The sequence below is a fragment of the Corvus hawaiiensis genome, chromosome 9, assembly GCF_020740725.1.
Source record: "Corvus hawaiiensis isolate bCorHaw1 chromosome 9, bCorHaw1.pri.cur, whole genome shotgun sequence".
In the NCBI taxonomy this organism is placed as follows: domain Eukaryota; kingdom Metazoa; phylum Chordata; class Aves; order Passeriformes; family Corvidae; genus Corvus; species Corvus hawaiiensis.
In genome coordinates, this window is record NC_063221.1 from 3,921,708 (window position 1) to 3,945,463 (window position 23,756).

Sequence of the window (23,756 nt, forward strand, 5' to 3'; positions counted from 1 at the left end):
CACAGCAGCAAGTATCCCACAAAACAATGAAAACAAGCAGTCTGATGTGGGTTTTGGATCCTCTTTCACATTTGCTGGTTTGGGCATGATGGAGGAAATCAGTCACAGCACTGCAGTGCTGCACGCAGCAGAAGGAGTGCTCAGCTCTGAAACACTGCCACCACCACAGCTCTGGGGAGTCAGCACAGGATCAGGACCTTATTTACACAGTATGTTTGAATAACAAGTGCGCAGAACCCCAACAGGAAACAGAGATATGGCAACTGCAGCTGATAGGAATTACCAGTGGGGGAAAAGGAAACATTGGCAAATCCCATTGGATGTGTCTAAAAATAGCCATTCCTGAGAGCACAAAATGCAGCCCTAAAAATCCACTTTCTAACAAGTTAAAGCATGCAGGGGTTTTCTGTACAATGAGACTTTTCTTTGTGTCAGATTGGGCGAGGGCTCCAATGCTTCCCAGGAGAGCAGGGGAAGTTATTTCTGTGGTTGTGGTGGATCACCAAAAGTCTCCTACTCTGCTGTGGTAAAACACCCACATCTTTCCAGCACAGAATCAAGGAATCACAGAATATCTTGAGCTGGAAAGCATCCACCAGGATCATCAATCCAAGCCCTGGCCCTGCACAGGCACCCCAACAATCCCAGCCTGTGCATCCCTGGGAGTGGTGTCCAAACACTCCTGGAGCTCTGGCAGCCTCGGGGCCGTGCCCATTCCCTGGGGAGCCTGGGCAGTGCCCCAGCACCCTCTGGGGGAAGAACCTTTCCCTGATCTCCAGCCTGACCCTGCCCTGGCCCAGCTCCAGCCGTTCCCTGGGTCCTCCTCCCTGTCACAGAGAGTTGAGATCAGAGCTGTCCCTCAGGAGGAAGCTGAATCCTCTCTTCCAAGTTTGTCCTCTGGTTTAGTGAAATGTTACCAAGCGAACCAATGCCCACCACAAATAGGAACCTATTTCTTACAGGCTTCTTTTTGAAAGAGACTAATTCCTATTACTAGGAAAAGCAAGTCTGAACATTCCTCCTTGTATACACTTTAAGTCCAAAGATACCTTTTTTCAGCAAAGCCAAATTTTAAAAACTCTTGGAGTTCAATAAAACTTTATCCATGAGATTCCTGAGGCCCAGAGAGATTTCTCCCGCCTGCTGGAAGAAGAAGGAAAAGAGGAAAACAAAGGAGTTGGATAATTTAAAATCAAATCAATTGTCTTTTGGGGAAAAAAAACCAACCTGACCAAACAACCAAAAAAAGGGCTTTTGGAAATCACTCTGGAGGTTCTGAATGTGTCCCCAGGCACATCCTATTCAATTTTATTCTAATACAACTTCTCAGGAGTTTTCCACTGTGCTCCATACCTGTGGGGCTCAGCTAATTGCTACATTGAGGTGGTCTCAGTGCTCCCTGAGTAATGAACAAGCAGCTATTTAAAGCTGGGGATCAGTGTAGAAAGCCTTTAAATAGCAACCTTTATTATCTCCTGAGGAATTATGTCTGATCTTGTCTCTTCTTTATGGGCAGGGGAACTGGGGGATCAAGCCCCAAGTCTTTCCTCACCAGGCAGATGTTCCAACTTGCCAACTTTTCCATTAGTTCATTTCAACTACTACACAAAGCTCTGCCACAAAAAAAGAATCAAGAATCAAAAGAAACAAGGCTCTTTGAAACCAAAAATCCATGAAGTGACAAGGTCTCATTTGCTAAGTCTTGATAGCCAGCATGACTTTGGCAATAAACACCCAGGCTTGCTCTGCCAAGAGACTAAATTTGCCTACAAAAACCTGGATTTTAGCCAAAATCCTGATGGCTGAGCAGAGTTCTGGGCAAAACATCAATGGCTCCCTCTCCATTCAGTTTTTCATGTGATTATGTGATCAGCCCAAACTCTGTTACAAAAATCTAATTGTTCTTACCAACACAAACAGCAAATGGTTTCATATCCATATTTAAAACCCCAAAGCATGTGGAAACCCCAGACCTGCAGATCCATTACTAACTTCCTATCAGGCAAACCCTGGTAAGTGTTGAAACAGAAACTAAACCTAAGGCATGGATCAACTAAACTTGGAAAAATCAGTCTTGGCAGTTCAGTCTTGCCAAGTCACCCCACTCTGTGCCTTCATCAGCTTTTTAACCCAAGGCAGAGATTTAATCACCTGCCCTTTCATGTTTGAAACTATTTGGAGCTATTTTCAGTTAAGAAAATGAAAACCTATTATTTTTTAACTTCCTTCTTCAGATGAGGAGAAAATGCACTGGAAGACTGCTTGCTCTGATTAAGATATTGCTATAAGCTATAGTAAATACTTTTTTAAGCTATACCATATTAATTAAAACCTCACTCCTTGGATGGAAACCAAAAACTACCAGCAACCTGGCAAGTAACACAGAAGTATTCACTTAATGTATTTCAAAACATTCAAGTTATCAAATGCAGATGAAACAGCCAGTGTGCACCCTTGCCATAGATGTTTTCATTGCTGCCCAGGCTTCTGCTAATTGATTTGCCATGTAATGTTAAAAAAACTAAGCTGAAAATGTAAGTAAAAATAGCTTGATCACCGCTGTTATCACAGAATCATGGAATGGTTTGGGTGGGAAGGGACCATAAGGCTCATCTCACCCCACCCCTGCCATGGGCAGGGACATCTTCCACCAGCCCACGTTGCTCCAAGTCCCATCCAACCTGGCCTTGGACACTGCCAGGGATCCAGGGGCAGCCACAGCTTCTCTGGGCACCCTGTGCCAGGGCCTCCCCACCCTCCCAGGAACAATTCCTTCCCAATATCCCACCTAACCCTGTTGTCTGGCAGTGGGAAGCCATTCCCCCTTGTCCTGTCACTCCAGGCCCTTGTGCCAAGTCACTCTCCAGCTCTCCTGGAGCCCCTTTAAGCACTGGAAGGCTGCCATCTATATTTTGATTTTAAAAGGAAGAATTGTTATGGTGTATGGGTCAAAAGCTGATGTTTAATCACGACAAGAGACTTATCCATGTCTGAGAATTATCTCTGTCTGAGCCTGATGACCCTAAAAGTCTTTTCCAGCCTTAAGGATTCTCTGTAGAGGCAGCACTGTCAGGGAATTGCTCTTTTGTTGCAGCAGCTGCCTGAGATACCAAGCACAGCCTCCTGAGCAGCAGCACCTGGGGGAATTTGCATTTGTTCCCAGGACACTTCTGAGGAAAAGAGAGTTTCTGCACAGCTCAGCCCTGCTCGGGCTGTTCCTTATGCAAGCACTGCCGCTCCATCCCCATTTCTCAGGAACAAGGCAGGCTGAGCTAACAATTAAGCCAAGTTATCTCAAACCCTACCTGCACACTAAAAAAACACAATTAAGGCTTTCAGCACTGATGCCAACGAGGGTCCTGCAATTAGCAGCTTGGAGCTCAATGAGGTCTCAGGGTAATTAACAAAATGTTGGTGATAATTCAGATTTACAGCCCCCCCCAAGCTCCAGGGGCTGAAGACACACATCCAATAACAAGAGCAGAGTCAGCATCTCCACTACTGTTTTTAAACTGCTGCCTTAGGAATGGCTGAGAGGTAGAAAGTAAGGATTCACTGACTTTTCCTCATTTGATTTATCTCCTGGTTAAGTCATGGCTAAAGGATTCTCCCCTTAAATTACATTATGAATCACCAAGTGAAACACACAGTGGACAGTAATAAGGGTCAAACATTTTCACAGTGAAAAATGAGTAATGTTTTAAGCAATCTGGCTATTAAGGAAACCTGTAAAATTTTCTGCAGTGACTGGAAACTATTTGATCTTATGTTGTTAGTCTGGTGAGATGGATGTCATCAGGCCTCCATATGAATATGATTAATATTACAGATATATGATTTATATTTCAGTCATTCCAATTTCAATTACTTCAACAGCATAATTACCAAAAAGAAACTATAGAAAGCCTGTTCAAATATAATACTACTATATATATATATATATATCTCAAAATAAAAAGTGGTAATAACCCTTAATTTATCCACCACTAAGTGCAATCCCATTGATAAAAACCTACTACGTCCCCAATGACCATCTTTGTGTACTTCCCACCATTTTTTTGGTTTGCTGCACTATAGTACAACTTGTTTAGCACATGCAGCTGAGCAGCCTGGCTGAGGTCAAGCCAATAATGGGAATTGCTGGATGACCTCTCTTTTGTCCAAGGAGAAGGAAGCTAAACAACAATAGGATTTCTATGCAAATTGTGAATTTTGTGGGGCCTCACAGTGGCACGGAACTATGAGTTGGTGTCTCTGCCATTGACAAGAGAAAAAGTAATAGATTTTAAATTCATGGGTTTTCCCAGTTTCATGTGATTTTTCAGTTTTTAAAAAGGGAATTCTTAAAAACTGTACTTATCAATAAGTGTCCCTCCAACCATGGAACAGATACTTGAGATGCTCTACACAAATCCACAGTCTAGCAGTAATGCAGATGCCAGGAGATCTGCCAGAAGGCCACAGCAACCTAAAAACCCCAGGAATACTCACTGCTGCTTGTGTTTAAGGCACCACAGGGAATGCCAGGCCTGGTGGCTTTGGAGATTTTGCAAAGGGGTGATGCAGTGCCAGATTTCATGAGCGGAAGGTGACTCCAAGGGAAGTAAGGCAGCTCTGAAGCAGCAGCTATGCTTTGAGAAATACTGGGATTAGGTAACACCTTCATTAAAAATTATTCGTGCCTTTTATGACAGCGCTTTTCATCTCTGGTGTTACTTCAATGGAGGGAAGAACCAGCTCTCAGCACAGGCACTGCACTATCACCCAGTTTACTGGTGCAGGACACCACTGCTTCCACTGATCCAGCCTTGAAAGGGTAAAAAAACCTCAAACAAGTCTGCTTTTGGTCAAACCACATTTGTAGAAGCGCCAAGAGCAAAGAAACATTGTCTTCTCTAGGTTATCTGTACAGGCCTCTTTGCAGATACACCCTGAAAAGTGACTGAAGCATTAAGCAAAATAACATTTTTCTAGTAGTGTGCCAGAGTCTAAGGGGTTTAGGGTTTTTTAATTGATTTAAATACCTAGTTCTCACTGTTAAACCAGTGAAACCTGTCACTCCATGTGTTGGTTTTGCAGGGCCTGGTTTTTGGCAGTGGGGGGGCCACAGAGGTGGCTGCTGTGAGAAGCTGCTGGAAACTTTCCCCATGTCCAACAGAGCCAATCCCTGATGGCTCTGAAGATGGACAAGCTGCTGGCCAAGGCTGGGCCAATTGCAGAGGCTGCTAACACCTCTGTGATAACAGATTGAAGAAGAAAATCAGAACAGTGTGCACGGACAGTTTTTTCCTGGCCAGAGAAGAGGAGCAGGTGAGAACACCTGAGGGAAACAAACACGGAGGCACCGGAGTCAGTGGAGAAGGAGGGACACGAGGTGCCCTGGGCACCGGAGCCCAGATTCCTCTGCAGGCTCTGGTGAAGATCGTGGTGAAGCAGCTGTGCCACTGCAGCCGATGGGGATCCACGGGGGATGCAGAGATCCACCCACAGCCCCTGGGGATCCACGGGGGATGCAGAGATCCACCCACAGCCCCTGGGGATTCACGGGGGATGCAGAGATCCACCCACAGCCCCTGGGGATTCACGGGGGATGCAGAGATCCACCCACAGCCCCTGGGGATCCACGGGGGATGCAGAGATCCACCCACAGCCCGTGGGGATCCACGGGGGATGCAGAGATCCACCCACAGCCCCTGGGGATCCATGGGGGAAGCAGAGATCCACCCACAGCCCCTGAGGATCCACGGGGGATGCAGAGATCCACCCACAGCCCCTGGGGATCCACGGGGGATGCAGAGATCCACCCACAGCCCACGGGGATCCACAGGGAATGCATTACATTTTTCTCTCCTCTGCCCAGCTGTGGCAGGGGAGGGTCAGTGAGTGACTCTCATGGGTGCCTGGTGTTTAGCCGGTGTCAAACCATGACGCTCCACCACCAAAGACACGAGCAAGACAGAAGGAGGCCTGGCTCAACTCTGACTGCGGGTCCATGGAAATGCCAGACCTGGACAGGGTAATTTGGTCTGCAGTAAGTACAGGCATATCATCATATTCCTGCTGAATTACTCCAAAGCCACAATATGATTTTTAGTCCACGTTTATGTTATCTGATGGAGTACAGATTATTCTCAGTCTGGCATAAACTCTACTAATACAAATTTACACTGGCAGTGTTTTCTGAATCTGCAGAGCAAGTTTACACTGGGTCTGTGTTTGGTATCGGGAAGCTTTAGAGGTTTTGGGCTCTCCCAGCAGCCCCAGAGCTTGATTTCCCATATTGCTGAAGTGCAGCCTCAGGGCCTGTGAGGGAGAAGAGTCTCCTCCCTTGACTTTTTAATTCAGACAACTGTCAAGAATGCTTTAAAAGCTCAGCATTGAGCACACATTCCTTGGATTTCAACTGCCCTGTAACACTCTTGGCTGGATGCTTTGATAAAGCCCGTCACTAAAAACCATCCTCCACAAAAGTGTTCCTTCCTGTGGTGACAAACATGAGAAAGGCTGATCATTTTCTCCCTCCCTTTCAGAACACGTGCAGTCAGAAATACATAAAGGAACACTCCTGAGTTGTAAGAGCTTTTCTTTGGTACAGATGGATCTGAGGGACAGCTGGAATCCTACAAAGTGCAAGGCAGTACCCAGATGATGAATCACAGAATGGGTAAGGCTGGAAAAGATCTCCCAAGATCATCGCGCTCAACCACCAGCCCAGCACCATCACTGTGTTCACCACTAAACCTTGTCCCCAGGTGCCACATGCACATAGTTCTTGAACACCTCCAGGGATGGGGATTCCAACACCTCCCTGGGCAGCCCCTTCCAAGGCCTGACCACCCTTTCCAGGAAGACATTCTTCCTGATGTCCAACCTGAGCCTCTCCCGGCCCAGCCTGAGGCCGTTCCCTCTCCTCCTGTCCCTGTTCCCTGCGAGCAGAGCCCGACCCCCCCCCGGCTGCCCCCTCCTGTCAGGGACTTGTGCAGAGCCACAAGGTCCCCCCTGAGCCTCCTTTTCTCCAGGTTGAGCCCCTTTCCCAGCTCTCTCAGCCACTCCTGAGGCTCCAGATCCTTCCCCAGCTCCATTCCCTTCCCTGGCTCCAGCCTCTTAGTATCTTTCTTGTCGTGAAGGGCCTCAAACTGACCCCAGTTCACATTCTTCAGCTCATGCTTTTAAAAAAAACATTTTCAAAACTAATTAAAAGTCTCCTTCAGGCAGCAACCTGCAGAACTCCTTACCCAAGGAGCTGTGGATGAGAAGACCTATGTGGATTCAAAGAAAAGCAGTGAATTTTCTGCAAGAGAAACTCAGTGACAGCTGATTACCCCAAAGGCACATCCAGCTCAGGGAATCTCACTGAAGGCAGCCAAGGAGAGGAGAGGATCAGTGGGAAGTGTCACATTCTTACCCTGTTCATATTTTTCCTTTACATCTCACTATGACTGATGTTCTTCCCAATTCTCCCTTGGATCAGGCATTAGCCCAACCCTAACACTCCTGGGAAAGGGGATGAGAAGGAAAAGAATTGAAAGCAAGAAAAAGTTAGATTATGACAGGGGACAAATGGCATAAACAGAGGGAGCCTCCTCCTAAATGGAGGGAGTGAAAGGCTCAAACCAGAGGAACAGTGGTGTCCACAGGTCCTGGAGGGGAGCCCCACCAGGAAGCTCCGCCTGGAGACAGGACAGCACATGGAACAGGAGCAGCTCCCAGCCACCACGACGCTCTGGGGCTGGTGACAGCCTGGCAGGGCCTGGAGCAGGGACAGGGGGGTTCTCCAGCCACACAAGATGGATCCTGAGCCAGCACTGCTCCATGTCACCACCACAGCATAACAGAATCATGGGAGAGCTTCCTCTAGGACGGGAATGAGTTTTCACCAACCTCTCACAGGAACAGGTCTCCCCTCAGTAACTCCATGGCAAGCACTCACAGAGAGAATTTCTCATCAAAACGATATTTTTGCAGCTGGGAAGAGCAGCATTTTCTCCATCAGTTTCACTGTGGAACACACGAGCCTGTTTCTGTTTCCAACATGACTTCCACCTCCCAGCACTGGCCATCCCCACCAAAGGGAAAGGATACTGGGTGTGCCAAGGAAATGGAAATCTAGCATTTGGTTGCCCCAGCGTTACACTGAGATCTGCAGTAGACATCTTGAGCAGTTGCTAGCAGCACTTTTCATTTAAGATTTTTTATTTTATCCATCTTTCATGGATCCGTATTTCAGCCACATGAAGACCTGCACATGCAGCTTGTAGGATGTGGAGGATTGGCCAACTCTGACCTACTTTTCCCAGGCTGTTAGGCTGGAAAAGGGGAGCAGTTTGGCTTGTTTTCCCCTTGCAAAAATCAGGACCTGCTCCAGGGCCTTGCAGGAAGAGCCTTATCTGACGGCACTCCGACAGGAAAGTGCACTGTAGCTGATTCAGGGTGCAGGACTGGCCCTGCTGTGGTCCAGAGAACAGCTGGATGAGTCCTGAATGAGCTGCTCACAAGCATGAGCTGCTCAATAACACAAACCATAATACAACCAGGCAAATCTCCAGTTCCTCCCTTTCAGCTAGGCCAGGTTTAAAACCCTGCTCACACCTGCCTGGACTGCCTTGACTCGCGTTTAACCAAGCCACCTGCAACCCCAGGAGCTCTGGCTCACAGGGAACAGCCTCAGGGCACAGGGCTGTGAGGGACAAACAGTGCATGCTGGACATCCCTTCCTCATTCCCAGATCCCAGAGCCAGGGCCAGACAGGTAAAGGTGTGCTCCCATCCCAGTTTCCTTTGGAGATGCAGGAAACGATGAGGAAGGGCATCTCCTGGACTTGGGGGGATGTCCACAGCTGCCTGCAGTGGGCTGACCATGCCAAGAGCTACTCGGGAGCTGCTTCTCAGCTCTGTTTGGGCAAGTTTTGCAACCAGAGCTGAGCTCTGGTGACTGCACTGCTCCCAGCACTTGTTTATCCGAGCAGCTTAACTGCAGTGGAAATGCATCCTTGATTCCAACGGGGTGGACAGCAACTGGAACAGAAGCTGAGTACCAGTGCTGCGAGCTATCAAACTTTAAACACTCTTAAGAAGGGAATTTTTTCCTAAAAATACCTGGAATGACACCGTTCATTACCACAGCATCAAAAGAAGATGAAGCAAGGAAAAGCTGCAAATCCCAAACAGGATTAAGCAAGATGAGTGATCGTTAAGAGCAGAGTCACACAACTGGTTTCCTTTGTATATGCCACCATTTGTTGTGAAAGCCAGAACGCTTCTATCTAGATAGAAGACAAATTTTACAATGCTTCCTCTGACCCAGTTTTCCACCAAGATCCCTGAAAATCCAGAAGGGGAGAGATGCTATGGAAAGGAGACCCAGTTTGCAAGCATTTCTCTTTCACAATGCTGCAGTTTGGGACTCTGGTCTTTTTTCCTACAAGTTTTTGTACTGTCATGGAAGTAAGGAAAGGCTCTACAGTTCAGGTGGCATCTGAATAGACTCAAAACTACACATCTACTATAGAAGAACTCACTGGGGCAGAGGCAAGGTCTTTTTCAAGAGGTCCAGAGAAGTGATTTTACAAGGTCTGCAATCAGCAGCAAGCTAAGCTATTAAGATAATGAAATCCTCACCAAAGCCATGCAGATTTTTTGATATTTCACCTTGTAATAGCTTTATATGGCAGGTTTTGGGCAGCAGGGGCATAGAATCCTAGAATGGCTTGGATTGAAAGGGACTCATACCACTCCCTGCCATAGGCAGGGACACCTTCCACTAGCCCAGGCTGCTCCAAGCCCCGTCCAACCTGGCCTGGGACACTGCCAGGGATCCAGGGGCAGCCACAGCTTCTCTGGGCACCCTGTGCCAGGGCTTCACCACCCTCACAGGGAACAATTTCTTACTAATAAATTTTTTTGTCTTCTTTTTCATCGAACTGTGTTTCTGCCAGTTCGGCAGGGTCCAGTGGCTGACTCCAATCCCATTTACAGCTGGTACAGGGATGCAGCAGGAAAGAAGGAAAGGTGTACAGCAGGAGGTAGGTTTAGCTTTATTTCTGACTATGTTACTCTGCTACAATTAACTGGCAATAAATGACAGTCATTTCCTCAAACTGAACCTGTTTGCCTGTGTGGGTAAGAGGTGAGAGATGTCCCTGTCCTCATTCTGACCCTTACATCATGTTCTCGCCCTGTCCTGTTGACAGAGGGAGTAACAGAGCGGCCAGCCAAGGTCAGCCAGCACACCTCTGCTGCACTTACTCAGCTCACAAAACTTCCAGCCTGGAAACGAGCGGAGCACACCTACCAGAGCAGCAGCCTCTAAACCAGGATTTAAACCTTTGTAAAGCTACAGCTGCATCACCTGGATGTTGACAGGATGGTACCCAGGGCATGGGAATCACCCGGACAGGGACACTAAAACTGAAATGAGTGACACCAGTAAAGGAAGGACTTCCACAGAGGCAACAGTAAATGGGCAGACACCTGAAATAAGGGACTTGAATGAACTGCTGGGAAGGAAAGGGTCTGCCCTCAAACTTCTTTTGCCCCCTCCCCACCATCCTGGGTGGTGAGTTCTTACAGGAAATCTCATTTATCACCCCCACACACAGATCCACAGAATGACAAAATGGCCTGAGGATGACACAACCACTTACACTGCCCATTCATGAAGAGCTCAAGAAATCTTGGAAAACTTTCTAGAAATACTGGTTATCTTCCCAGCCTGGGCTTGAGGAGACAGAGGTGTGGATGGCCATGACAGAGGAGTCAGGGCCTCCATGCCACCCATGGAGTGGGGCACCACACACACCAGACGTGCCAGCTAAAACTCCTTGAGCAGAGGTAGACTTCAGAGCCTCAGGACGAAAAATATCACACAAAGCATTTCAGCGTATTTCATAGACTTAGATTTGCTCAGATCTCTCAGAGCTGTTCCAGAAAGTCTTGGAAAGGCTGATACGGAAAAAAAACCAGCAAAACATACAAAATCCCTCATGTTCCCCCAGGCCTCCATCACCCCACAACGTAAAATTAACTCTCTTATTCCCAGAGCATCTCTGGTTCATAACCCAGAGCAACAACAGCAGAAAAAATTTGGGGCAATCCCCAGAAGAGTCAACAGCTTGGGAGCATCCATAAGGGGAGAGCAACACTCAGGCACCCACCCCAACCAGGGCTCACATGTGGTCTGTCACAGCCACCTTCCTGTCCTTGAGATAAAAAACCCGATGGGAAAGTTCAGCAATTCCCTCAACAAGTTTCATTTTGGGCAGTAGGCAGATCAAATCAAATAAAACAAAGATATATATACATATAGGTTGGCACAATCAACTGTAAAGGCCCTTCCCCACTCACAGCTTTAAGCACCTCCTCATAGCAATTAACACAATCACTCATTTGATCAGGTAGCTGCCACGCTCCAGTAACAGGGAATAAAAACACTTTTAATTTTCCCAAAATTAAAAAAAGAAGCAAAGATCTGTTTTTCTCACTTTGGGGGATTTGCCAGGACCCCAAGGACCAGCCTTGGGTCCTTGGAAGCTCACCCAGAGATGCCCCAGACTGGGGGTGCCTCAGGCTACTGAGCTCTGGCAGCTGCCTCAGAGAAGAAGCCAACCAGGTTTCAGTGGCCCCAGAGCATCACTCTGGCAGGTTTGATCAAAATAAAATGTTCTTCCTCAGCAGCTTCTCGATTTTGATGACTTGCTAAGATAAGAGGGTTTTTTCTAGAAAAAAAATTCAATTATATTGACGGATAGTATTTGAAGTTTATACTTCACAGGACAGTACTTTATACAGGACAGTACTTGCTCTGGTGCACAAAGTTGCCATGATCTCCAGGCTTTCATCACCCTTTAGTCTCCCTTTAATATCATATCATGGGGCCCCCACTTCAACTTCCCTTTTTTCCCTTTGCATGTTGCCCCCACTGTCTCATGACAGACGCCTGTGTCCAAGAACCCGTGTAGAACCTGTGTCTTTCCATTTAACTCATCTTCTTACACACACACAAACTCACAGGCTCCTTGTTCCTCTCTTCCAGCACTTTTCCTGAGGTCTTCTTATCTAAAGACCACCATATAGATGAAATTATATATATATATATGTATATACACACACACCCCCACACCCCAATGCATCTTCTCTGTGTGCTCCTACCCCTCACCCCACAGGGGATGACAGATAGCTTCCCTTTTTCCCCTTTGCCAGGGCTCCCATCTCTTCCCTTGTACTTGTGGCTGTTGAATATCCCCCTTTCAAGTATCCCTCCCACAATTTTAGCATCAACAGTAGACTTCAGTTATGAAAACCCCCTGAAGCAAAGCTGTGGGTCAGAGGAGCTGCTGTAGTTTGACCCAAAAGTAAGTTTCCAGGAGTTGGGAAACACTTGTATGTCCAATCAGCTTGATGGGAGAGCAGGAGCCAAGAGTCACACTCATCCTTCCTGCCCCAGCCTGCAAGCCTTGGGGAGCACTGGGAAAAGGGAGACATGGCCTGGCAGCAAAGCAGTCAGATCTAAGGAAGCAGGAATATTCTTTTTGCAGATTCAGCCAATATTCTCTCCCTCTTCCCTCCTTAAGAGAAGAGCAGAGCTGTTCTTCCTAGTGGTTTCCTGTTCAGCTGCAAAGTCCAGAGGCTCAGCAGACTCCCAGAAAGAGGAAGAAGTGCTGGCATCATCCATCTCCCTACCACAAGATCTGCTGACCCATTTGGGTGGGTTTTTTTAAATGGCCTTACATTTTTTCTGCTTTCTGCACTGACTCAGCAGAGCTCTGGGCTCTTTCTTTCCCCCACCAAACCACAGCCCTGTGAGGAGGCAGCAATTTCCAGTTTCACTGCACTCACACAGCACTTCTGACTGAGCCAAAAAGCTAATTGTAGGTGTTGCTGGCTTGGAGGCAAATCGCTTACAACTCACTCAGCCTTTCTGGATCAATGGAAAGAAGGAGCGGCAGATCTGCTCTCTGAGTGAGAGTGAGCAGCGACACGGGGACTCTGTCCTGGCTTTAACAAGGCAGACAGAAACCCACCACCAGCCCACTAACAACCATTTAATGCACAATGTGTCACCACATCCCCCTGCCCACGGCAACAGGCTCATGGAAGAAAGGCAGAATAGAAAGAGAAATACTCACGCATGTCACCAATGGCTCCTTTGGTGACATTTGTGGCTTTCCTTACTGTCACAGTGAATATGTGTGAGTACTGGTGTTCCACCTGGAAGTCAGAGAGTGAGAAGTGATTAAGCTCCAGAACCAAAAAAAGAAACCCCGTCTATCAAAATAAGGTTTCACTGTGTCCAAAAACAGAGAGAGAGAAATCACCCAGTCAAAATGTAAGGGAAACTCATACTGGATAGAGCATCCTAAAGCTGAACTGCACCCTGGAGCTTTACCAAGAGGTACCTGCACTGGGGCTGCTGGATTTTCCTGCAGCCACACCTACTAATCTCAACCAACAACACTCCCCCTCCCTCACCACAGAACCTGCTCCGAGGCATTTAGTCAGGCAGGAACCACGGGGTATGGCAAGGGAAAAATAAAACCAGGCTATTTTACAGCTTGTTGTGGTAATTGCCTTCCCTTGCTAAAAAGAATGGCAGGAATTACTTCAAAGTCTGTGTTCTGGAATAGATAAATGCACGCTGCACACGCAAGGGGTAGAGTTAGTGCTGTACCTTCTAGTACATATCAATATTCAGTGTGAAAGCACCCTCAAGAGACAATGTAAGGAAGGTGCAAAGCAAGCTGTTAAAACAGTCACCAGCACATTTCATGCAATTTCTGAAGGTTCCCATTTCCTGCAAAGCCCAAACACAGCAGGAGCTGCCTGCCTAGGAGCAGGTGTGTCCCCAGCAAGCCAGGGAAGTAGGAAAAGATGTGAAATTAAGAAACAAAAAGTAAAAGCCTTAATAAAAAGAGGTCACCAACTCAGCTCTACTGTTGCTTTATCTACATAGCCCAAAGTTTGACCAACCTGCTGGATACCACTGAGAATCACCAGCACAGACTGCAGGACAGCCAACAGTGGCTTTACAGGGACACAGAGACTGGGAGGAAATGTGAGGTATTAAAGCCAGGATCAGGTCTCACACAATTGCATATTTCCTATTTTTTCCTAACCACCCACCAACCTTGTGAAGTACATTAAAATAAACACAGCCTATCAGTCACTGGGAACAAAACAACCAGGGAGAAGGCCACCCTCAGGAAATTCACTGAAATTTATTGAAAATCATAGACAATAACCCTGCTACAGGACATGCTCATTCAGGCTCTGCCTGGTGCCTTCTTGCTAATTTTCATCTGGACACTTCCTTTTCTTTTTTTTTTTAGAACTGGTTGTTTCAAGCAACCCTTATTTTGTGTCTACAGCTCACACCCAGAGACCTGAGCCAAACTGGATCCCTTTCATACAAATATAGAAAAAAGTTAATATCTTATAGGTTACATATCATTTTCTCAAAAAAAAGAAAGCCAAAACTAATCTCCTAAAAACAGCAAAAGTGACTTGTGAGTACTTAAGTGGCACTTGAGTCAGGACTCATTAAAAAGCACCTCCAGTGATACCAACACAGCTCCTGCAGAAGCCTGAGGTGTGCAAAGGCACGGCCACATCCCCATGGCAAAGGCTCCAGGAGAAAATGCCCACAGTGATACAGGGATGACTTCATTGCAGCCACTGCCTGACCCAGACACCGAGTTCAGCAGCTTTATCTGGCTGTAATCACCCCCACGCTCTGCCAGCTGCTGGAGGCTCCGGCCAGGACTGTCTGCCTGGCTCTGGAATTTTCCCCTGGCAGCCACAGGAGTTATGTGGATCCAAGACCAAGTGAGCAGGCAGGGGAAACTGTGGCAATACCAAGTGTGGTGCACTGAAACCATCAAGGCACAGCAAGTGGTTCAGCAACCACAGGAAGAGGGAAATTCAGACTCTTCCCAATACTCTCAGCGGGATGTTGCTCACCTCGAAAGCATCAGACCCAGCAGAGAGGGTTCAGCTGTGGGAACCCAAAGCTCCTAAGGAGCAACACCTATTTAACAGCCTTCCATGGGCTGACATGAAGACATCCCAATGACTGAGTGACATCCATCACCTTCTGAACTGCAGCTTCAAGATGGATGAACAGGAAGGAGGATATGACTTCTCCCTGAATACATTTCTGCCTCTGCCACAGGGCAAAAAAATCTCCAGAGTTTTCCTCACAGTAGGGTAAATGGGGATTTTTGTGGGTATCTGGGAAGGGCTGGGAACACAACCATGTGAGGTCACTCCAGCTCTGTCATTTACCCTGCCCCAAGTATTTTTACAAGCTGTGACTCTCCAGAAACCACCGGCTCTCGCTGCCCCCTATTTTCAGTTTGCTGTCTGAAAATGCTCAAAGCTGCTTTATTATCTCCCTATTATATTATCTCCCAGGTATGTCAGATTGATGAAGTTGGTTTCACAACTGGCCTGTTTCCTCATACAGACTGAAGCATTTCCTTTGTCATATCCAACCTTGTAATTAAAAGAAACAGCCCAAACTACAAACACACAATCCGCCTCCTTTTTCTCAGCTGTCAAGAAAGAGCTTGTCCTCACTGGAGACCACAAATCAGAGATCACTGAGCACTTAGCAGGGAAGAGGAGTTGCAATTAAGTGACAAGGATGGGACATGGGCGTGCTGGGTTTAGTTCTCAGCTGATAGGTGAAATTCATGTGCACTTCTGGTGTCCCACAGCTCTGGCTGGAAAAGGGGGATACTACACGATACTCCCTGGCAACAAGCACTCTGTAATTTGCTTGCATCTCCCATACGTCTAAACTCACATGCCTAAATTCATATGTCTACCATCAAAGCAAGGCCAAGCCATCACTTACCAGTTTCTTCTCTTCCCAGCAGCACAGGGACCATCACTATTTCTATTACAAGCTGATAACTGTTTTACTAATGCCATCACAAAAACTGCTTTTTATTGACTCAAGCAGCAACCAACCCCCGTCATTCCAGCTGTTGTACTGCCAGGAAAATTAAGTCTGGTTTAAGACTGGGATCCTCTGAAAGGCATGTGAGAACACAGAGGCCTGGCAAAACAGAAAAGCAGTATCTTCTTTCCCTGTGCCTCACCCAAAACAACACACTGAGGATTGCAGTTATACACAGTTATTAATATCTGGCCATAGCCACACACTTAGAGGAAATTTGCCACTACTGAAATAAACAATCTCCCTCTTACGGAAAAAAACCCCAAAAAAAACCACAAATACACACAGGAAGCTCTAAAGTCTAGATCTCTTCTTACACCAAAATAAATGTTTTTTCATGCAGATTAAGTGCAAGCGGAAATTAGGGCAATTTTCCACTTAGGGGCCAGTTTCTAAGGAGATCAAAAGGCCTAAATGTCCATATTTCAGAAGATTTTTTTTTTATTAGATTTTCAAAGGGAGTTCTGAAGAAGCCCCTTGAAAACACCACGATAAATGCATTGACTCTGAATGCCTTTACAAATCCAGCCCTTGCTAGTTTAGATGACTAAGCTGCATTTTCTCATGTGACTTATGTTCACCTTAAGTCTTGATAAAAATCTGTACAAACTCCTCAAGTACTTCTGAAAAACAGATGATAGTAAATAAATCACTTAAACCTTGCAACACTGAGAGAAGCAACATCTACATTCCTTTAAAAATCTAGGACAGGTTACAAATTTCAAAAGCTCACAATTAACTCCAGGGCAAGGTGTCCTTGCCCATGGCAGTGGGGTGGGATGGGCTTTAAGGTCCCATCCAACTCAATCCATTCTGGGATTCCATGGATTTAAAAAACTAAAACACACTGTCCAAAGTGACCTCGCTTTACATGTGTTTCATTTCACTTCCTCTTTCTCCAGAAATTTAGAGAGGAAAGGAGAAAAGAAGTTTTCACTGTGCCCTGTCTGAATGTGGGTTTTCTGAGTTATGGAAACTCAGGTGGACAGTGTTCACTATTCAATCCACAAGGTTTTCCATGACTGCACAGCCATGGTTCAGCATCTCCTCTTTTCACACCTGACCTCAGCTCTCCATCTCTTACAACTCCTGCTCCTGCCTCCGTTGTTCCTCTCTCACCTTTGAGTGCCTTCCTTCCCCCCAGTAACATTTCCCTAATTATCTGCTTTGCTCTCTTTTAGATGTCCCTGCGTTTGTGAGCAGACAAACACCACCCCCTTCCCACCAGGGGCTGGGACAAGCCCCAAGGTCTCCCGTAACACAGGCGGGTTTTCCCTGCCGCCCTTCCGGACGTGCCCAGAAAGGCAGGGATTTGCATGTGTCCAATACCACATGTGTAATATTCCAGAATGCTGAGTCACAGAGCGGAGCTCCACCAGGACACTGGCATTCTGTGTGCCAGGCAGTCAGGAGGCTCTGGCACAGGCAGACTGCACAAGTATTAAATGGGTTTACTTCCTTCATGTTAAGGACGCTTGAGCTAACAATGGGGCTAGACAAATGAAAATATTTGCCTGTTTACTTAAGTAATTAATTTTCATGGAGTCCATGCTCTTCTTTCACAGGGTATTACAATTAAGACAAACTTTTATGCACACACACAAATTTTATCTTGAAGTAATTTTTCCCACTCTTATAATATTTATCCCCCATATCAAAGTAAATGAAGATGTATTACACACTTGAATTCTTTGCATTTTTGGTATAGTCAGTTCTGTCTGCACCTGCAGCAGCTTTCTGAACATTTTAATTTATACCTCAGAGTCTTTCATAAAATGAGAAGAAAAGAAATCATCAGAAAACACGCAACAGTTAGCACAAGGACTTCTGGAAAATGCAGAATCCTTTTGAGTAATTTAATGCCAACTATAATTTAAATGCAAGATTTTGCATTGATGTGAGCCTGCTGCCCTTGACTGTTTGAAATTTCAGTAAAATTTTCCAAGGGATTTCAGTTTTCAAATTAAAAAACTTCAAAGATTTCCATTCACTTTCCAAGCAATTAAAGGATCAGCTCTCGCATGAACAGTGTTGATTCTGGAATTAGCAACACTCCCGCAGCAACAGTTCAGCATTCCCAGAGAGCTGTAACTACATTTACTACACACACTTTTCATTCATTATATTATATATGTAGGACAGCTCCATTTTGTTGATTATTGGTATCAAAAAGTCTTTTTACGTCATTGAATCGATAAAATACAACCGAGTGCCTCAGAGACCTCTCCCATAAAGGTACAGATCATTCCAAGCAATCCATCCAGGAGAGGGCACTGATGCTGAAAGGAATTAAGTCAGTATTGTTTTTACACAGACATCACCCTGAGGTTTGCCCTCCCTCCCAGCAGTTCACAGGACTGGCGAGGGAGTAAAAGCCAGTTTGACATCTGCTGGCTGCACATTGATGTGGAGGATGTGAGTGCACGGGGCGCAAACCACAGGGCTGATAAGAGATCACTTCTAGGAAGCTCAGGGAGTATTTTTAGCCACGTAAAACACTGACAAGTGTGTGGCAGCTATTTCTGGGGACACCTCACTGGTGCTACAGTCAGCATGATGCTGTTACAAGAAGCCCCTGATAGGAACACGCCCAGCGTGGCTCCAGATTTCAGCTTGGGCAGGAATTGCTGTTCCAGTGTTTGCTTTGGAAACTCACTTCCAGCACAGCTACGTGTGAACATCCCAGTGGTCAGTGGCTGCGCAGCCACGGGCTTGCCCCGTGAAGGGCAGTTCTACTCCCACTTCCCTTGTCCCTACTTCTACACCTCCACAGGCTGAGCTCACCTTGGGCCAGTTCTAACAGCACAGAACAGATTTTCTAACCCTTCCATGGAATCCCAGAATGGTTTGGGTGGGAAAGGACCTTAAAGCTCATCTCACCCCACCCCCTGCCATGGGCAGGAACACCTTCCACTAGCCCAGGTGGCTCCAAGCCCTGTCCAACCTGGCCTGGGACACTTCCAGGGATCCAGGGGCAGCCACAGCTTCTCTGGGCACCCTGTGCCAGGGCCTCCCCACCCTCACAGGGAAGGACTTCTCCCTAAGAAATTTTTGTCTTTGCTCATTCAGGAATGTCCATTGGCTCACTGCCATCCCAAGGGTGTGACAGCTGGGACAAGGATGCAGCAGGAACACTGGAATAAAGCAGGAGGAAGGGAAGCAGGGGAACAGTGTGCTGCTGAGTGGCACAGATCATCTCACTCAGAGTTTGCACGATATATTCTGAGGATTCTCTTTGAACCAACATTACTGATATACACCAGTTTAAGATCTAAATATCCCAACTTGTCAACTTATCCCTCCATTCATACTAATGAAAAGGAAAAGAGTACAAAACCCCCCGCCCCAAAACTGCACTGTAAGGAAGAAAGCTAGACACACCAACCATTTCTTGAAGGAAATAGTAATAACTCCAGTGATACGTGCTTATTGAGAGTAACTTCCAGCAGGGAAGTCATTATACAAGACAGTAGATACCAGAGAAGATGGTGTAGATATATATAAGATTCAGTGCTACTTACCACAATGTGTTGATAAGGATCTATGATAGACATTTTTGCCTTCGTTTTTATTCAAGACAACTGCCAAGTATCTATTTCAATCCCACACAAGAGAGGCTTCCCCTTTTTTCAGAGCAGAGTTCCCCTTTTTTCAGAGCAGAAAGGTCCTTTTTCTAATAAAGAAAAAGATATAATTAAAATTAATCTGTTCCTTTTAAACTGTATTTTACAGAGCAAATCAGTTCCTACTCTTTAGGAAGGTTTCCACTATTTGTTTGTTTACCAAGAACTTAATTTCACATAAGCTATGGAGATACAGGTATTTACCTGTCCAAGCTGGAGAAATTTCTCGTGCCTATTTCCTCTGCCTCAGGGTAAGAGCAGGAATCAAGTCTCTTAAATTCCAGTCATCCCAGTGTTTCTAGCAGCTCTACAGATAAACAAGAAAGGAATACATTTATTCCTTAAATACATTGTAGTATTTATGCTTCCACCCATTACAACCCTAGCTAGGATTGTGAGCTCTGCAGGAGCAGCAATATTGCCCTCTGTAAATCCGAGAAGGGAATTCCAGCTGGAGCTGTGTGTAACCTCCCAGCCACCTCGGCTGTCTGGAGATGCTCCAGAGGCTTCGAGGGGCAAACTGCAAACCAGCTGGCAGGACTTCAACAGGCTCTCCATAGGCCACTGCTTTCTGAGCACTCTGTGAAGATCAGGGGCCACCAGAGGCCTTCAACTTCAGAACTGTTTTCAAGCATCAAAGTAACAGAGGTTATTCCTTTCTGCATCTCTAAAAAACCCTGGGAACTGCTGGACAGGATCAGTTCTCAGATCCAGCTGGACCACAGTCAGACCTGAACCACCAGCAGAAATTTCAAAGAAACAAAGCACCATGTGGGGTTTGCTCTCGAGGGAATGATTCCTAATCCTCAATTCTGAAATGGCAGGATAAGCCCTAAATGATGATTTATGTCACTCCCAAATCTTTGCTCTTGAGCAACTGCATGAAGGCATTATAACACAACTTTAGTTTCTTTATGATTACTAGAACATTACAATATCCTTTCTTTAATCATTGAATTATTAAGGCTGGATAAGCCCTCCAAGATCATCAAGTCCAACCATTAATCCAGCACTGCCAGGTCCATCATTAAACCATGTCCCAAAGCACCACATCCCACATGTTTCCTGAACACTTCCAGGGACAGTGATTCCATCACTTCCCAGTCATGCCTGACCACCCCTTCCTATCAGCCCTAACAACAGTTTGAGGCTAGGGATCACCCTGGCTTTATTTATTCATTTTTATCTGAGGAAGTGTGAATAAGAAAGACTTCAGCATTGGAGAATCGTGGTAAACGTGCCCAGCCATATCAGTTCTGGAGGAACTGCTGCCAGCCTGGAAGGCAATCCAGAAAAGGGAACAACAGGAGCTACCCAATCACCGTAATGGAGAGGAAATTTGCAAAACCTTAAATACACATTTCCCCTAAGTGCACAGCCAACTACCATGCTCGTTTTGAGAGGATACACAAAACCAAGCCAAGGATACTGCTCTGTCTGGGGAAATAAGAGAACAGGTTAGACCCAGGACGAAAAGCCTGGTTCGAGTTAATGTCCTGCATCCTAAAGGCAGAGTTCCAGTTCCCCAGATGATCCCTCAACTGGCTCAGACATGAGATCATGCTCTCTCCCTACAACCCCCTGCCTCATTTGTTTCAACATCTGCAGGAAGCGCGTTCGTGGTGCTGCAGACAACAGTCTCTTTGGCTACGGGGCCAGGATGAGTCCCCAAGCGCCATCTGCCCTCCATGCTGGATGAGGCAAGGATCATGCAGGCGGACAAAAATGCGACCACGTCATCAGCAACTGCATCCCAACACCCGCCCAGAGCATGGGCCACAGGCAGGGCTCTCAGCGGGGACAGCAGGGCCAGGGAGCACGGAGACCTCCGTGCCACACACGAAGCCTGGGATCCCGGGCTCCCACACAGCTCCAACGAGCAGTACGGCACATCCCAGCCCTGCCCATGCCATGTGACTCCAAATAGGAGCTCCTGGCTTGCTGTGTTAATCAGTGTCTCAGGATGTGATAAACACAGGCAGGTACCCGAGCACAGGCCCTGGTGCCATTTCAGGGGCCCAGGGATCCATGCTCTTCCCAGAGGCAGCAGGACATCTCAAGAGAAAGCAGACATTTAAGTGACTTGAATACTTACAACCCTTACAGTGGATTTAATTCAAATGAGTTAATTACACCACACCCTCTGGAAACTCACACTACATTATCCATGGAGTTTGGGTAAAGCACACGAAGACATTTCTAGATCTAAAAATTGCAGTGTGGCAGCAGAGCAGGAAATACAGCACTAGCAGGAAATCCCAATTATACTCATCAAGAGCTGTGAAGAAAGTCTTGAAGAATGTTCACTGCAAACATCTGCAGCAAATAAAGCTGTGATCCCAAAATTATCTTGCTTAACACTTCACCTACACACTGTCCATCCCACAAAGCCTAATGGAAAAGTCTTAATGGAATCACAGAATGTCCTGAGTGGCAAGGGCCCCTCAAGGATCATCCAGTCCAACCCCTGGCCCTGCACAGACACCCCAACAATTCCACCCTGTGCATCCCTGGCAGCGGTGTCCAAACGCTCCTGGAGCTCTGGCAGCCTCGGGGCTGTGCCCATTCCCTGGGGAGCCTGGGCAGTGCCCAGCACCCTCTGGGGGAAGAACCTTTTCCTAGTATCAAGGAAAACCTTCCTCTGGCACCGCTCCAGCCATTCCCTGGGTCCTGTCCCTGGTCAGAGAGAGCAGAGATTGGAGCTGCCCCTCGGGAGCAGCTGCAGCCCCTGGTGAGCTCTGCCCTCAGCCTCTTCCTCCCCAGGCTGACTGTAACTAATTCAGGGCTGTATCGCAAGCACACACAAAGTCCTGCACTTGAGCTGGAGCTGGTGAGCCCAGCCCTTGGCAGATGTAGGGGAAACAGTGCCTCTAAACACATCTTCAAGGACACTCTGATAGTACCAACAGAGATTGTTTTGTTTCCCTGATATCTGGTGGTATCACACCATCTGTGACTGCGCTGTTGCCGGGGCTGACAGCATTCCTTCCTAAAGGAAAAGCACCTCACAGACAGCACCACCAACATTAAGCTGGCCAGACTGTTTAACTGTATATTATAGGAAATCAAAAAAGAGATGAAGTTAATTGGAGAACAGAGGGTTGTGTGGAGACCTCCCAGCAGCCTTTCAGGATGTGAAGGGATCTACAAGGAAGCCAGAGGGGACTCTGCATCAGGAATTGTAGTGACAGGAGTAGGGGGAATGGCTTCAAACTGACTGAGAGGAAATTTAGGTGCGACATAAAGAAGAAATTCTTCCCTGTGCACAGGGTGCCTAAAGAAGCTGTGGCTGCCCCATCCCTGGAAGTGTCCAAAGCCAAGTTGGATGGGGCTTGGAGCAACCTGGGCTAGTAGAAGGTGCCCCTGCCACGGCTAGGGTTGGGACTAGATGGGCATTAATTTCCCTTCCAACCCAAATCATTCCATGACCCTCTGATTCTCACTGTTTTATTAGCCAATGTCCAAGTTTACAAACTACACAGCAAACAGACCACACTTTAGCTTGGCCCTGTCATGGAGAGACAGCCTTTCCCTTTCTCCAAGCGCCATAAATCTCAGCCTGGTCATGAAGAGCCAGCCTTTCCTTAAATGCCTAAATCTCACCTTCACCCAAAAGTGAACTCTGCTTCTGTCAGGACAAGGGTGTTCCATGGCTAGGCACAGTTTCAGATGCCATCAGTACCAAGCTGTCAGTGGATAGCTGGATCCCTCCTTGAGTCAAGAGACTTCTGTGATCTCAGCTCCTTCTCACTTGAGGTGACAGACTGAAGTGGAGAAGGGATTATTGTCTTGGAAGACTGACTGTAACAAAACAACTCAGAAAAAGAAGCTATACACACACACACACACACACACAGATTATTACTGCAACATTTTCATTCTCAGTAAACTTTCAAACTCAGTAAACAGGTAATTCAATCATACAGAATATATCAAAGATAAGAATAATGAGATTTTTCCCATGCTGAGCACAAGCTTACTCCAGAGTTAGTCTCACTGAGTGGAAAAGCTCTGAAAATGAGCAAACACAGCACAATACAAATATCATCACCAGAACACGTCCTCATGAGTGTAAGAAAAATCATTAGAGGGAGGTTGTTTATATCAAGCTGTCCAATTCTTCTTCAAAAATCAAAGACACGAAAAATTTTTAAAATAATAAGTGTGACTCACCAG

The 23,756-nt window shown here is 46.6% G+C and overlaps 1 protein-coding gene across 5 annotated transcripts in view; it reads right to left on the reverse strand.

The window, feature by feature from the left end:
- PLA2G4A (phospholipase A2 group IVA) overlaps nt 1-23,756 on the reverse strand; it is a 70,339-nt gene that overhangs the window by 34,370 nt on the left and 12,213 nt on the right. For 3 of the 5 annotated variants that reach the window (XM_048313009.1, XM_048313008.1, XM_048313004.1), the window contains 4 exons: nt 23,184-23,344; nt 19,785-19,887; nt 19,479-19,630; nt 13,124-13,205 (listed from right to left, as the gene is read on the reverse strand). In XM_048313009.1, the coding sequence (XP_048168966.1) occupies nt 13,124-13,205; nt 19,479-19,511 (115 nt within the window). In that variant the 5' untranslated portion in view covers nt 19,512-19,630; nt 19,785-19,887; nt 23,184-23,344. The remainder of the gene's footprint in view (nt 1-13,123; nt 13,206-19,478; nt 19,631-19,784; nt 19,888-23,183; nt 23,345-23,756) is intronic. The other 2 variants (XM_048313006.1, XM_048313007.1) reach the window with 1 other exon arrangement.